We start from the raw sequence: 13,283 nt of genomic DNA, 5'->3' as shown, positions 1-13,283 counted from the left end.
TCCCTCACCTCTCTCTGAGGAATGAGCAACAGGCATCCTTGATGTTCTGCAGCTGCAGGAAGCTTGCCCCCATCAACAAGGACTGGACATTCTGCTGGTCTATTGCCAAGTGTCCATTGTAGGCAAAGTTGATCAGAGCTTCCAGTGCACTAAATGGGGCAGAGAAGAGTTAGAAAGGTCAGCTGCATTCAATGTGTGGTTTTATTAACCACTTCAAAACCCAATGTAAGTATGAGAGGAAACAAAGTTTAGCCTCTGACAAGGTCTGTGCCAAATTGTAGCCTCTTGCCAGATTCCAAAGATTCTAGGCTTTCAATAACAAGAACATCATGCTTCTAGTCCTTGAGACTGCACAGCAGAGATAAGCTGGAAAACAGTGGCCGTTATGTACTGGAAGTCCACACCATAAAGCAAGAGAAAAGTACCAAAATCCATCAAGGTTGTCAAGCATCAGGATTTCCCATGACCATTATTCAGGTCCATAGCACACTATTATCCCTGCTCCGACCCCACCCTCACTTTAAAAAGCCAATTAATTACTTTTTTCCACTCTCCCAAGTGTTTGGAGCAGGAGCCATTATTTCCTTTTCTCCAGAACCTTCTGAGTTTGGTTAGACTGCAAAATAGAACCATCCCAGAACCACTGAGGGCCAGTACATGTTACAGCCTCCACGTAGAAGCCACTAAAAATAGTTTCACATGGGCAAGCTGTTCACTCATAGCAGCTAATCACATGGATCGGGCCACTGGCCTGGAGAGGAAAAAAAGATTCATCTGACCCGTGTGGTGAACTGCTGCACACCCCAAAAGCTTCAGAGTTACCTTGGATCCATGCCCTGCATGACGATTTCATCTTGCTTGCATTCCATCATGTCATTTGTGAACATGGCATGGAAGTAAGGGATGGAAGCCGCCAGGACAATCCGGTGAGCACTGAATTTGTGGTCTCCAACCTGAACAGAAATGGGAGATGACAGATGTTAGTTATTTGGCTCCAAGCAGGAATGTGCAGTTTGGATACAGGATCCAGCATTGTGCCTGTAGGCTACAATTTTGGGGAAGAGCTGCTGGCCTCAAGACAGAACACATACTTTGCATGAAGAAGGTTCCAGGTTCAATCCCTGGCACCTCTGGCTAAAAGGAACTTGGGTAGTACATTGGGAAAAATTCTACCTGGGACCTTGGAGAGCCCCTGCCAGTTGGATCAGGAAGTTACTGGGCTAGATAGACCAATGGGCAGAGTCAACGTAAGGCAGCTTCTGTCTGACGTGATGCCACAAAGAGAATACTTATGTGTACAGGAAAACAACAACGGTGGTGGACTCTACCATCACGGCTGTCCTGCTTTCCCTGAAATTAATGAAATGTGTTTGGACAACACCAGTTTAGAGCTGAGGACCCACAAAGGGCTGCCATGCTGAGTAGAAACTACAGTGCGCCTTAAGATTAGAAGTCTAACCTATTTGGAGACCAATGCCATACTGTCACATGCTGCTTTTTGCCAGGTTTCTCTTGGCTCTGTGACCACATCATTGTTTCTCATGGACTTGTTCTCTTGGACAAATGTAGATGCTGCAGCTTATTAGGGTAGCAGATAGCAACTCAAAGACTGGAAGCAGCAACAGCCCTGGCACTCACCCTCCTTCCTAACACTGGGGCAAAAGAAAAAGGAAGGTGCAGAATATGGCATCCGGTTGTGAAATCAGCCGGTGAAATCAGCCAAAGAGTTAGGAAACAGAACATCCACCGGTGCTCAGCAGTCTAACAGCGCCATCAGTTTGCTAGGTGTCGTAAACAACATAGAAATGGCACGGCCCCTGCATGCATAGGGTTTACAATTTATTTTATTTAAATGTTTTCTACCCTGCTTTTCTTGTACTCCACCTTCAGGATATACTGGTATGGACTCCTGTATTACTTTCTTGCTACATTTCTATACCAATACCAAGTTCTTATGTGATCCAAGGCAACATTCTGCCTGCATTGAATCTCTGGTTTGAGTTCAAATTCGCTGCTGTTGTTCTGGTTGTTTCCCCCCAACATCCTGAGACTGTCTCTTTTTCCACTGGATAATTTTGGATGTTCTCAGTCTTGTCTGACCCTTGCTACAGTTCGGCACCTACAGATAATCTTACATAGCCTTAGGACTTGGTACCATCAATGCAAACATGTTATACTGTTATTGAGGAGAAAATACTACAGCTTGGATTTGTGCCTCTACCTTGGTCAAAGCTATATTCTTAAAGTTTGCTTTTAGGCAGATCGTTGGCACCACCTATGTCCTCATTCCTCAGCACCAGGTTGTGTTAATGCACAAATACAAGTTCTGGAGTGGGGGAGGGAAACTGGGGAGAGAGGAAATGGTGCAGAAGCTGGCTAGGATGTTTCTGTACCAGTGAAAGTTACCCAGTTGGGTGAGCTCAGACGCCATACAACATCCCTTTCCTGGCTTGCTCCAACATATGTTCCAAGATGGTGGGACAGGGAGGGGGAGGACGAATGTGAAAAGGAATGCAAAGATGTAGATCTTCCTGAAAAAGGACAACTTTACATTTTGAGAACTATTGCCATCTCTGCCACAGAGCTGGCTAGAACAAACGTCAGACTTGGCTGGCACTGGAAAATAATCTACAGTGGGATTTAAAACCTACTGTTGGCACACGGCAATTTAATTAACATTCCATCTAGAAACATTTATGCCAATGTGCTATTTTCAGTATCTGCAATGAACAGCTCTCTTGCATGAGCCATCTGGGTGTGTTTTATTGAAAATATTCTTGGCCCAATAAGCACTTGTCACAATGTGTTGTAGTCCCTTGCTGCTGTCCGCAGAATATGGGTGGAGATGGGCTAGGCTATGAATAGCTCACAACAATAACAAAAGTGCAGATTCTGAGAGACTAAATCCCAAATCCAGAATCAAAAGGAATTCAACTCTGCAAATAATGTTGCTGAATGGAAATGGAGAGGAGGGATCACATACATTTTCTAGAAGATAATGCTTTTCTGAGCTCTACCTAATTTTTTGCAGGTTTGGGACATTTTTGGTGGCAAGCAACACTGTAGTGGAAGGAGAAGAGATCTAAAAGAAAAAAGGCCATTTGTCATGGAAAAGAGCCAGTGCAGCTAGAGTGCTGGCAGTGATGCTGGGCAGTGTAGGTTTGAGTCCCATCTCAGCTCCAGGAATATGACCAAAGAATATAAAAATATCTACAATGAATGAAATTAAATAAATTCAGCCTTAGTAGAACACAACCATGAGGGGCAGAAAAGAGGTGTATACATGAATTGTTTTCTAAAAGAGATTTGCAGTGTGATGTGCAACACTCTGTTCCCATTTTTAATAGTACATGGCCAGGTTTCCTTAAACCTGCTCCTCCACCAAAGATGTTTCTGGCTTTCTAGCCAGCAGGACACAAATACTTATTCTCCAGTCTTCTGGTTTACACTGTGATTTGGAGAAGGTCAGAAACAGCAGGAGTCTCCTCTGAGCAGCAGTACAGAGGACTGCTGCTTCATTCACTTTCTCCAATCTACGGTGAAAATGACAGCAGACTCCACTTCACTTCCAGAATCTCTGTACTTCCTCACAGAACTTGGGGGAGTGGAAGGGGTTGAGGGCAACCACAAATGATGTCTGGCTAGTAAGCAAAGCTCACATTTATGTATACTGAAGTCATCTACAGTATGTAAGCATACATTTCAGTTTTAAGATTGTTTAGTACATACTGTGTATGCTGTCATTTCAGGGGAATCAGACAATTCATGAAGAACATGAGAATACAGCCACCTGTCTGCTCAGTTCCGCCTCTGAAACAGGATGTACATGGCTTCTTTTTACAGAACTGTGTGCTGGTTTAATGAGAGGCTGTTCTCCCCTGCCCCACCTAAATATTCATGTCTTAAGACACAATGAAGCCTTCTCTAAAGCAATGCTGTAGGTATCATAAAAGATATCAGTCCACGTGGCTGAAAGTATGCCCTTTGGGACATGGCAATCTTAATTTTGTTAAGCCTCTTCAGCACTTCTGTTCACAGGCCCCTGGGATTTCTACTTGTGTTACGAATTCGTCCTGTTCCACACCCCTCCAGTCACCTAGACACAGCTCAAAGGGCACATGTTTTCTCAAACAAGTCACAAGGCAGCAGAATTCACAAGGACACAGACAAGGGTCAATCTGGAGTCAGGAAAATATTAAACAGAGCCATCAGAGGTTCCATAAAAAGTGTGCCTTTAGAACGCTGATATTTTACACAATTCAATTTTTTCACCTATTCCTTTAGGCAGGGCAATACGACAGTGGAACCAATTACCTAGGGAGGTAATGGGCTCTCCCGCACTGGAGGCATTCAAGACAAGGCTGGACAGCCATCTGTCAGGGATGCTTTGACATGATTCCAGCATTGAGCAGGGGGTTGGACTTGATGGTCTTATAGGCCCCTTCCAACCCTACTATTCTATGATTCTATCTGTCTTGAACCTCCCGCTGATCAGCTTCATGGAATGACCCTGGGTTCTAGTATTATGAGAGGGAAAAAAATATCTCCCTCTCTATTTTCTCCACACCATGCATAATTTTGTACACCTCTATCATGTCTCCCCTTACTCGCCCTTTTTCCAAGCTAAACAATCCCAGGTGTTGTAACTTTCCTTCATAGGGGAGATGCTCCAGCCCCTTGATCACTTTAGTTGCCCTTTTCTGAAAATTGTTATTCTGAAAGACTTCTTCCCACTCCTAGGACAATGGCAAGGACATCCTCAACCTTTGTCTTTTGTCCCTGCATGCTGAAGGCGCACCTCTCGCTGCTCCTGCAGATTATGTACAGACCGGAGTAGAAGTTTCTCCAAGTCACTCTGGCCTCAAGGTTCTCCTCTACCACCATGTTCAGCAGTAAAAGTGGTCTATATCAGCTGCAGTGTGTCTCTTCCAAAAAGTAGGACATGCTTGAGAGGCACTTGTCTTCCTCCCTGCCAACACCCCAGTTTTGTCACCTGACTTCAGGTTTGGGTTGTGTGTTTTTTACCATGAACAAATGCATGTTACTTGCATTCGAGGAGATGCATGTTTGTTTCATTATCAATTGTCCAGCTTTAGGATGTGTGGTCTAATAATACTGTTATGTCCTTTGGTGTTACCAGAAAAAAGGAGAAGGCCAGACCACAATTATCCCAGTACCTTAAAATCAGAAATGTAATTGTTGCATTGAATCAAAAATATGGAAACATTTGGAAGCTGTCAGCTTGAAAATCTGATTATGATAAAGATGAAAGGGCTTATAGAAAATAGTTCCAGTTATTATTGAAATACATTTCAGGTTACAAAAAAAAGTAACACGTGGTGAGCACTGGGCATCAGGGAGGTGGAAAATTAATGTTAATCAAACTGAGGTGGGATTGATGGACACATGGTTTTCCTTATACTGCTGTGGGGAAAATGTCATGACTAATTCATTGATCCACAGTGATGTGGGGCAGAAAAATTTCCAAGATGGATTTTTTTTCTAGCACTTCATTTTTCCATGGAAATCTTTCCATTTCACAAATTCATTAGTAACAATGAATGAATGCCAACTGCAAATACAACATTAGGGAAGTTTGGCAGTTTCAAAGCTATAATTAATGCCCTTCAGGTGATTATCCCTCGCAAGTATATATGTGAATATATTTATGTCTCCATGTGAAATGAAACTAATAAATAGCGATAATGAAGGTGCCTCAACAACCTTAGTGGAAGAGAGCTGAACTCTGCTGAAATAAATGAATGGTTGTCAGCATATCAGGCAGAGTTATTTGGGCTGCTAAAGTTAATTATGCATCTACAGTTTTGACCACCTTTGTTTTTTTCTTAACTTTAAACAACATAAGGGAAGCATATGCTATTGACCTGGTTCACATGTCATGGCAGCAAGTCGTGGGTTATTTAATCCACGATTTGTGGGGACACGAGACATGCGTGAGCTGCTTCTGCTTGCTGTAAATAACCTCTGACTGGAGGTTTTGACAGTGATATGCAAAGCCAGACTGCTGACCCATGGTTTGTTGTTTGGTTAACCACTGGGTTGTTTAGCCCCTAAGCAACCCAGTGGTCTGGGTTTGTACTTCATATTCACAACCTCTGACAGGAGGCTGTTTACAGAAAGGAGAAGCAGCTCGCATGCAGAGTGCATCCCAGAAAATTATGGGTTAACTAACCCATGACTGGCTACTGTAAGATGTGAACTGTCTCATTATCTTCACATTTATACAAGTATTCAAATAAAACTTTCTACATAATGTATCATTTCAATCACATTAAGATTGCAATCTTATGGTCCCTGGGCGAGCATCCCAGGGACCACAGGATAGTTCAGATTTTTCCCATATGAGTCAAAGATCCGCCCCCTCCCCTTGCAGCAGGCCTGGAAAGCACCGTGCTAGCTGCCTCTCCAAGGTCTGAACATCAACCTCGGAGAGGGGAAAAGGGGGCATTTAAGTGGGCAGGGAGGGGAGGAGACCAGAGATGCCAGGATATGATTTATCCTGAGCCTCCTTCAGCCTCCTTCCCTCCCTCTCATTAATGCCCCTGCTAGATGAGCTGAAAAGCCTGTCTAGCATAAAAAACAAAGACTGGAGGAAGGGGAGACAAAGATCACCTACCTGCACCGTTCATCCTGCCCTGTCAGCTTCAGCCTGACAAGGCATAGGAATCTTTGCTTCTGAGCAGTGAGGGCACAAGCCATAGGATTGTGCCCCAAGTGTGCTTTAATTTCCCCCTCAAATATTTAAGGTCAAATACTTGTGATGTATTAGGACAAAAAATTAACATGGGGCAATTAGTTGTTCATTAAATACAAGTAAAGTAAAAATGCTAAATTAGATAACTTTCTAGGGCATCTGAAAATGTTGTGATACAAACTGAAAATTTTCTGATGCAACTGACCCTATGCAAATTATCCTAATTTGCATAGGGTCAATTGCATCAGAAAATTTTCAGTTTTTATCCTAATTTGCATAGGAAAATTTTCCATTTCAAAATTTTCCAGAAACCCACATCACTGGTGATCCAACAGAGCCAGCCCAATCAGCACAACCTCTCCCCAAAACAGATCACCAGGTGCAGCTCATTCAGCATCACAGTCTAGGTAGCAGCCAGAGCTGTGTTAACAGCAGCCCTGGGGCAGGATGGAGAACCGAGACAGGAAGAACAGCACTGCTAAGGTATTATTCACTGGAGCTACTCATATCCAGCATTAGGCACTCAAAAAGCTCCAATTCCGTATATGTGCATCCCATTAAATAACCAGTGTGCTTAAACATTTTACTTGATTTATTTCTACTGAAATGCCCATTCTAGCAGCTGATCTAGAATTATCTAGAATTATTACAGCTCTTCCTTATCTTTTACATGTCCAAGTAATATTAACCTCAATTCCCAGGGGATTTCATGATCTGCAATTTCCTGAATATACTGCAAAATAAGCTCCCAAAAAACTTGTACAATTGGACAGACCTCCCATGTTTTTTCAGGCTTTACCAACAATCTGCCAAGAAACACTGAGCGTTCTGTACTAGGTTAAGGAAAATAATTCCACTGACAGCTATATGTGCTTGAAAGACCCACTCAAAAGTAAATGAAGTTTGCTTCACAGCATTCAAGGACTGCCTGCTAATTTGGAAGAAGGGCATCGTATTCTAGAGGAGAGGAAGGGGAGGCTCTCTCCCTCAAGGGGAAATCTTCCATTCTATGCGAAGTCAGCTATCACCCAAATATCAGAAGGCAGAAATGCTGAGAGGGCAATTTAACCACATGTACATCGTAAAAAATGTATCCTCAATGCTCACGAGATAAACCAATTACTTAGAATAGAAGAGAGTATTTGCTGCAATTCTTTCCTCAAAGATTATGACACACATAATCATTACCCAAGGATGGGTAAGGGTGCTCTGCTAACAAATAACTTTGGAGCATTTCTGGAAGGTTCTGTAATTTGCGCAAATTGCCGATCCTTCAAAAAATGTGCAGAATTCCCAGAAAATCCACAAACTAGCCCAACTCACTGCAGATCAAGTTGGGTGCCGCTGCAAGAACTAAATCGAAGTCCAGGGGGCTGAGCCTAGGAAGACTCAGCAAACTCCACCCCCCAAATCGATTTCAGCAACATCCCTACCTGAGGCAGCTGCCTCACTCTGCCTATTGGAAGGACCATTATTCAAGAGGCAATTGTAGGGGTTATCTTCTCCTCAGCTGTGAGTGTGTCAGGAGGCCCTAGCCGGCCTCTTTCAGTCTACTCCAGTAGCCAACTCCAGACACAGACAAAGGATTCTTTTCAAGGCTTTATTCCTTTTACAACTTAATAACTCTATCACCGGCGACTAAGCTATGAACAGCAGAGTAATCTATGCCCCGGGTTGGAAACAGTTGGTCCCCGTTTGAACGAGAATCACTTGCAGACCCTGAACTTATGGGCTAGGGAGAGTCCCTCCCCTTTTCCCTTGGGTCCTCTGGACGCGACCGTTGCTTGCGTGCCAAACGGGCGCTACACCTCCTTTCCGTGCCCTCCATAGCTTGTCGCTCTTTGCGTCTGTGTCGAGCATCCAGCCAGCCCTCCTCCCATGCTCTTTCACTCCCAGGACCGCTATCTATCTCTGGAATGCTGGCAGGAGGAATCTCTGCCAGCTGCAGGGCCTGGGAGGGATGAGTGCGCTCCCCTCCCACGGACGGCTGTTCCTCCTCAGAATCAGAACTGCTCTGAGGTTCTATGGGCTCAGTGTCCACCCTGACAGACTGCTTCTCCTTGAAAGGCCATCAGAACCTGAGCATTTCTCACAAATATTACAAGACACATCGATCTGGCCTAATTCAGTTCAGAGGCACAGGGATACTGGGCTAGTATGGTCAATTATGAATTTCTAGCATATTATTTAAAGCATTTTTACCCTGCTCTTCAGCCAAAAGGGTACATTTAGGCATCAGTTCTTAAAATCACGAAGTTCTTATAATGACTAGCCTGATTGGAAGGTGTTCAGGGGGAGAAGGAACCAAAGGCAGCTACTTTTTCCAGCCAAGTTGATGGAGTGGGCCCATGTTTCCTTCTCTCTCAAGGGAGAGACAAACGAAGTGCTCTGGATTTTAAATGAACTCTAATGGGACATATATTGTCTTTGTAAATTTTAAGTATCCCACCCAGTCTGTCAGAAGAGATGGGTTATTTTATTTATTTATTTAAAACATTTCTATCCCACCCTATATCATTAAGATCTCAGGGCAGCATACAGATAAAATCAGTTTAAAAATATTTAAACACCTAACAGCATATTAAACTATTAAACAAACTAATACCAGTTAAAATCTAAAACAATAGTTAAAACAACGTGCTAGGGAATGCATTCAGCCCTCAAAGGCTTTGGTAAAAAGCCATATTTTTACTTGGCGCCGAAACAAGACCAATGTCTGTGCCAATCGGGCCTCCAAGCGGAGGGCATTCCATAACCAGGTTATAAACTTAAACAAATAAAATTAACTATTATAGAAAGGTTTGGTTGTATCAGTGGTATAAAAACATGTTGCACTTTGTCACACAACACCCAGGAATGGAATTAGACTCTGACAACAATCCTATGGCCCCCTAGGCAGAGTCTGGGAGGCCATGGGATAATTCAGATTCCTGGATTGGAGGTTGGAGACAGCGCTGAAACCTCGGTGCCAGGAACCCCCAGCCTCCTTCCCTCCCCCTCTGCAGAGCCCTAGTTAGACAGGCAAAAAAGCCCATCTAGCCAAAATGCAGAGCGGAAGAAGCACAGAGGTGAGGATCGCCTCCACTGCTCCTCCTGTTCTGCACTGGGTGACTGTAAGCCTCCGAGTTCAGAGGCTTACAGCCATCACGATAGTAGCCAGTCTACTACTGTAAGCATAAGTACATTTGGATTCAACGCATAATTAGTTTACAGAATCTACCACCACCATAAGAAGCAGTGACGGCCACCAGCATAGAGCGCTTAAAGAAAAAGGATATAACAAACTCACTATGGGGCTCTTAGCAATGCTAGCTAGGAAAAGGACCTCTCTAGAGGTAACAGCTTTCCAAATACAGGATTCTGAGAACAAGCAACAGGGAAACGCTGTTGCATTGAGCCCTCCTTACAAGCTTTCCAGAAGTATTTAGCATGGGAACAGAGTTGCTGGATTAGACGGACCTTGTGTCTGTTCCGGAAGGGCAAGTTCTTATGCCAATTTTGGCATAAATGTTTTGTTAAAATGGTGTATGAATCCAAAAGAAGGTTCAGATAATGGTTGCTTGACTTCAAGAGGATCACGATGCTAAAGTTGGAGAATCCCAGCTTTAAAACATGATGAAAATATTTGATATACAAAACAGGAAAACTGTAGCACAGTAGCCGCTGTTTGCCAAACCATCCCTACCACTCTGCTTCATACCAGCAATATGCCAAGCAGGGGGAAAGTATTCATTTCATGAGTCATTCAGTCCTTGGGGTGGTTATTGCATATGTCAAAGGCATACATGTAGTTGTGGTTTGCATGCAAGAGAGGGGACACCACAAGATGGGCTGAGATCCAAATCCAATTTCCGCAGACCACCCATGAAACTTACAAATCAGGAATAGCTTAGAATTATTGCTGCTGCCACAAACCTGGGCTTCCAAACACCATGGAGTAACCTGCAACACATTTTGCAATGACTAAAGGGTAATGCTATGCAAAAGCAGTTACTCCCAATATCTGGGACTGAAGTCATCTCTGCTGGACTATAATCAGTGGAGAGACACAGGATGAGAATCTCATCAAACAAGGTGCTGCAACACTATAATAGTTTCAAACAAATTTTGAAAAAGAAACAAATCTGAACCCTGAGTAAGTTTTACAGAACTCTCGCTTCAAGGAGTGTTTCTACCTCAACAGCACCCTCAATCACATCCTTCCACTCTTTACATTCTGTCTCCCTGCTTACTGCTGGTAGAATGCTGATATTGTAGATAGTGGATATTATTAACTGACCTACTGGTATAGTTTACATTCATTTAAACATTTGGTATGTTTTAAATGAACTGTAATAGTTGAATTGTTAATGTTCTATTGTAACATATTATAATTATTGTTAGTGTTTAAAATGTCTATTCTCTGAACCACTTTGAGCACAATGTATTTGGGGGACACACACAAACAGAGTGATCTGGTTTGCACTACTTTGGTTTTCAATTAACAACCCATGGTTTGTTGTTGGGTTAATTCTGGGTTGTTTAATCCCTGAACAATCCAGAGTTTCCAGGTTCGCGCGTCACAAAACAAACCAATGGAAATGGAAATGGCTTGCAAGCAATTCCTCAGTAAAACAACCCAGGAATTGCTCAGCGCTATGTGTGAACTGGGTCACTAATTATGACTATGCTCAGTTTCTTAGCCTTCTGACCTGGGCATGGGCTTTTGCACCATCCTCCCCCACTTCCCAGGGGTGTTGTCTTGTACCCTGTAAAGCAGCATGCACAAGGATGGTAAGCACATGAATAACAATTGTTAAAAATCTGCTGTGGCAGTCCCAGCCTCATTCATATCCAGAGATCACCATGCATGACCCCACGTCTTCCCTGTAACCCCTCCACCATCCCTGACACCAAGGCCTTCTTCTCCCCCCCCCCCCGTTCAGCCCAGGGGCTGTTATATCGCCCAGCCCGGTAAACTAATCCTGCGTCTCTCTTAACTAGGAAGCCCCCAGCCCGTTCCCCCCCTTCAGCTGAGCTCCGCCTCCATGGCCCCCACCTTTCTTCTTTCCCCATCCCGCACTTTTAGGGGGGCACTTTCTCCCGCCCATTATTGCCATCCGTGCTCCCAAACACAGACCCCCCCCAGGTCAAACTCCTCCCTCCATTCCTTTGCTCTGCCTCAGGTCACCGGCCTTAACCCCCCCCCCCCGAGCTCTCTTCCGCTGCCTTCCCCTGCGATCTCCCTCAGAGGACCCCGACCACGCCCGCAAGCCGCCTGCCCACAGCCGCCGCGCCCCGTCACCTCCCTGCCGGACCAAGCCCGCCTGAGCGCCCCGCCCGCCCCGCCATGGGCCCTTCTCCCCGGCCCGGCCCGGCCCACCCCGCCAGGGCTCCCCGCCGCCGCCCACCCGCAGCCCCCTCAGGCGCCGCTACCTTGAGGGTGACGTCGCAGAGCTTGCCCTGCCGGCGGATCTCGCCCATCACCCCGTAGCCGCGGCTGGGCAGGTCCCCCACCGAGAAGTGCACCAGGTCCTCCGGGTCCAGCTCCGGGTCTGGACCGGCCGCTTCCAGCATCTTGGCCGCTCGCCTTGCCCGCCTGCCGAGCCCGGGCCGGCCGGGACTGGCGCGCTCCGTCACCCCGCCAGCCAGCCCCTGCCCGCAGCTGCAGCGCTTTCGCTTCGGGCGCCGCTTGGCCCCGCCCGGCCACCGTAACCGGATGAGGCCGGCCCTCTCCCCACGGCCGCGAGAGACGCCGCCGGAAGCCTACTCCCCGCCCCTCCCCGGCACCGGCGTCGCCAGAGACGCCCAGGGGAAGTGGCTGCGGCCCTAGCAACGGCCGACGCAGGATGTGGCGGTCGCCCTAGCAACGGGGCGCCTCTCGCCTTCCCCCCCTCACGCGCATGCGCGCGCGCCCCTCACGCGCAACGCTCTTCTATCCCTCTGGCGCGCGCTCTCGCTCCATCTCTCTCTCTCGCCGGTGGTAGGACTGGGAGTGCCGCCGCGGGTCAGTGCCTGCGAGGGGAAGCGTGCGAAAAGCCGCCCTTTTCCTCCTCCGTTATTACTATTTAGCACCTAAAACGGAGTCCTCCTGAGTCGGCCCTTACGCCTCTCCTGCCCAGTATCCCGTTTCCAACAGAGGACAGCCAGATACCCGACTGGGGAGCTCCCTAGCAGGGCGGGAGGGCGATTGCTGTTTGCCCTCTAGCAGGTTGTATTCAGAGATACAAGTGAGACCTGCAGGGTGGAGTTAGTGCTCCTGGCTGATAACAAAGATGGCACACCCGAGGGATTGTAGTTTTGGGAGATTTCAGTTAACATCCCCCCCCCCCCCCCGCCGCCTGCAAACTACTAGAGATTTTTTGTAGGGAAGCTATGATAGCTAGGACACACTCTAGGAAGAACTACACTCTCCTATGATATAAAAAGGGCATATCTGTTTTCCAGCCCAATCATATGCATGTATCTGAAAAAGTAAGCCCTACTGAGTTCAATGAAACATTTTCCCACGTAAGTGTACTTGGAATGGTACCTTCTGTGTGCCAGACGTTGGAAGCGCATAGGGTGGCTGTCCGCTCCTGATCTAGAG

The 13,283-nt window shown here is 46.1% G+C and overlaps 2 protein-coding genes across 5 annotated transcripts in view; one reads left to right on the top strand and one right to left on the bottom strand.

The window, feature by feature from the left end:
- Positions 1-12,456, bottom strand: part of KLHL18 (kelch like family member 18) — a 27,695-nt gene extending 15,239 nt beyond the window's left edge. For both annotated transcript variants that reach the window (XM_084859516.1, XM_084859518.1), the window contains exons 1-3: positions 12,131-12,456; positions 823-953; positions 9-149 (exon numbers count right to left, since the gene is read on the bottom strand). In XM_084859516.1, the coding sequence (XP_084715642.1) occupies positions 9-149; positions 823-953; positions 12,131-12,271 (413 nt within the window). In that variant the 5' untranslated portion in view covers positions 12,272-12,456. The remainder of the gene's footprint in view (positions 1-8; positions 150-822; positions 954-12,130) is intronic.
- The window catches only part of KIF9 (kinesin family member 9), a 33,164-nt gene continuing 32,320 nt past the window's right edge, over positions 12,440-13,283 (top strand). The window contains exon 1 of one of the 3 annotated variants that reach the window (XM_084859515.1): positions 12,440-12,701. The gene's annotated coding sequence lies outside the window, so the exon portion shown is untranslated. The other 2 variants (XM_084859514.1, XM_084859513.1) reach the window with 2 other exon arrangements.

This window comes from Heloderma suspectum, chromosome 5, assembly GCF_057233095.1.
Source record: "Heloderma suspectum isolate Gila_16-S chromosome 5, 16-S_ref, whole genome shotgun sequence".
Classification (NCBI taxonomy): Eukaryota; Metazoa; Chordata; class Lepidosauria; order Squamata; family Helodermatidae; genus Heloderma; species Heloderma suspectum.
Note: the sequence above shows the minus strand (reverse complement) of the source record. Positions and strands in the feature narration are given on the sequence as shown.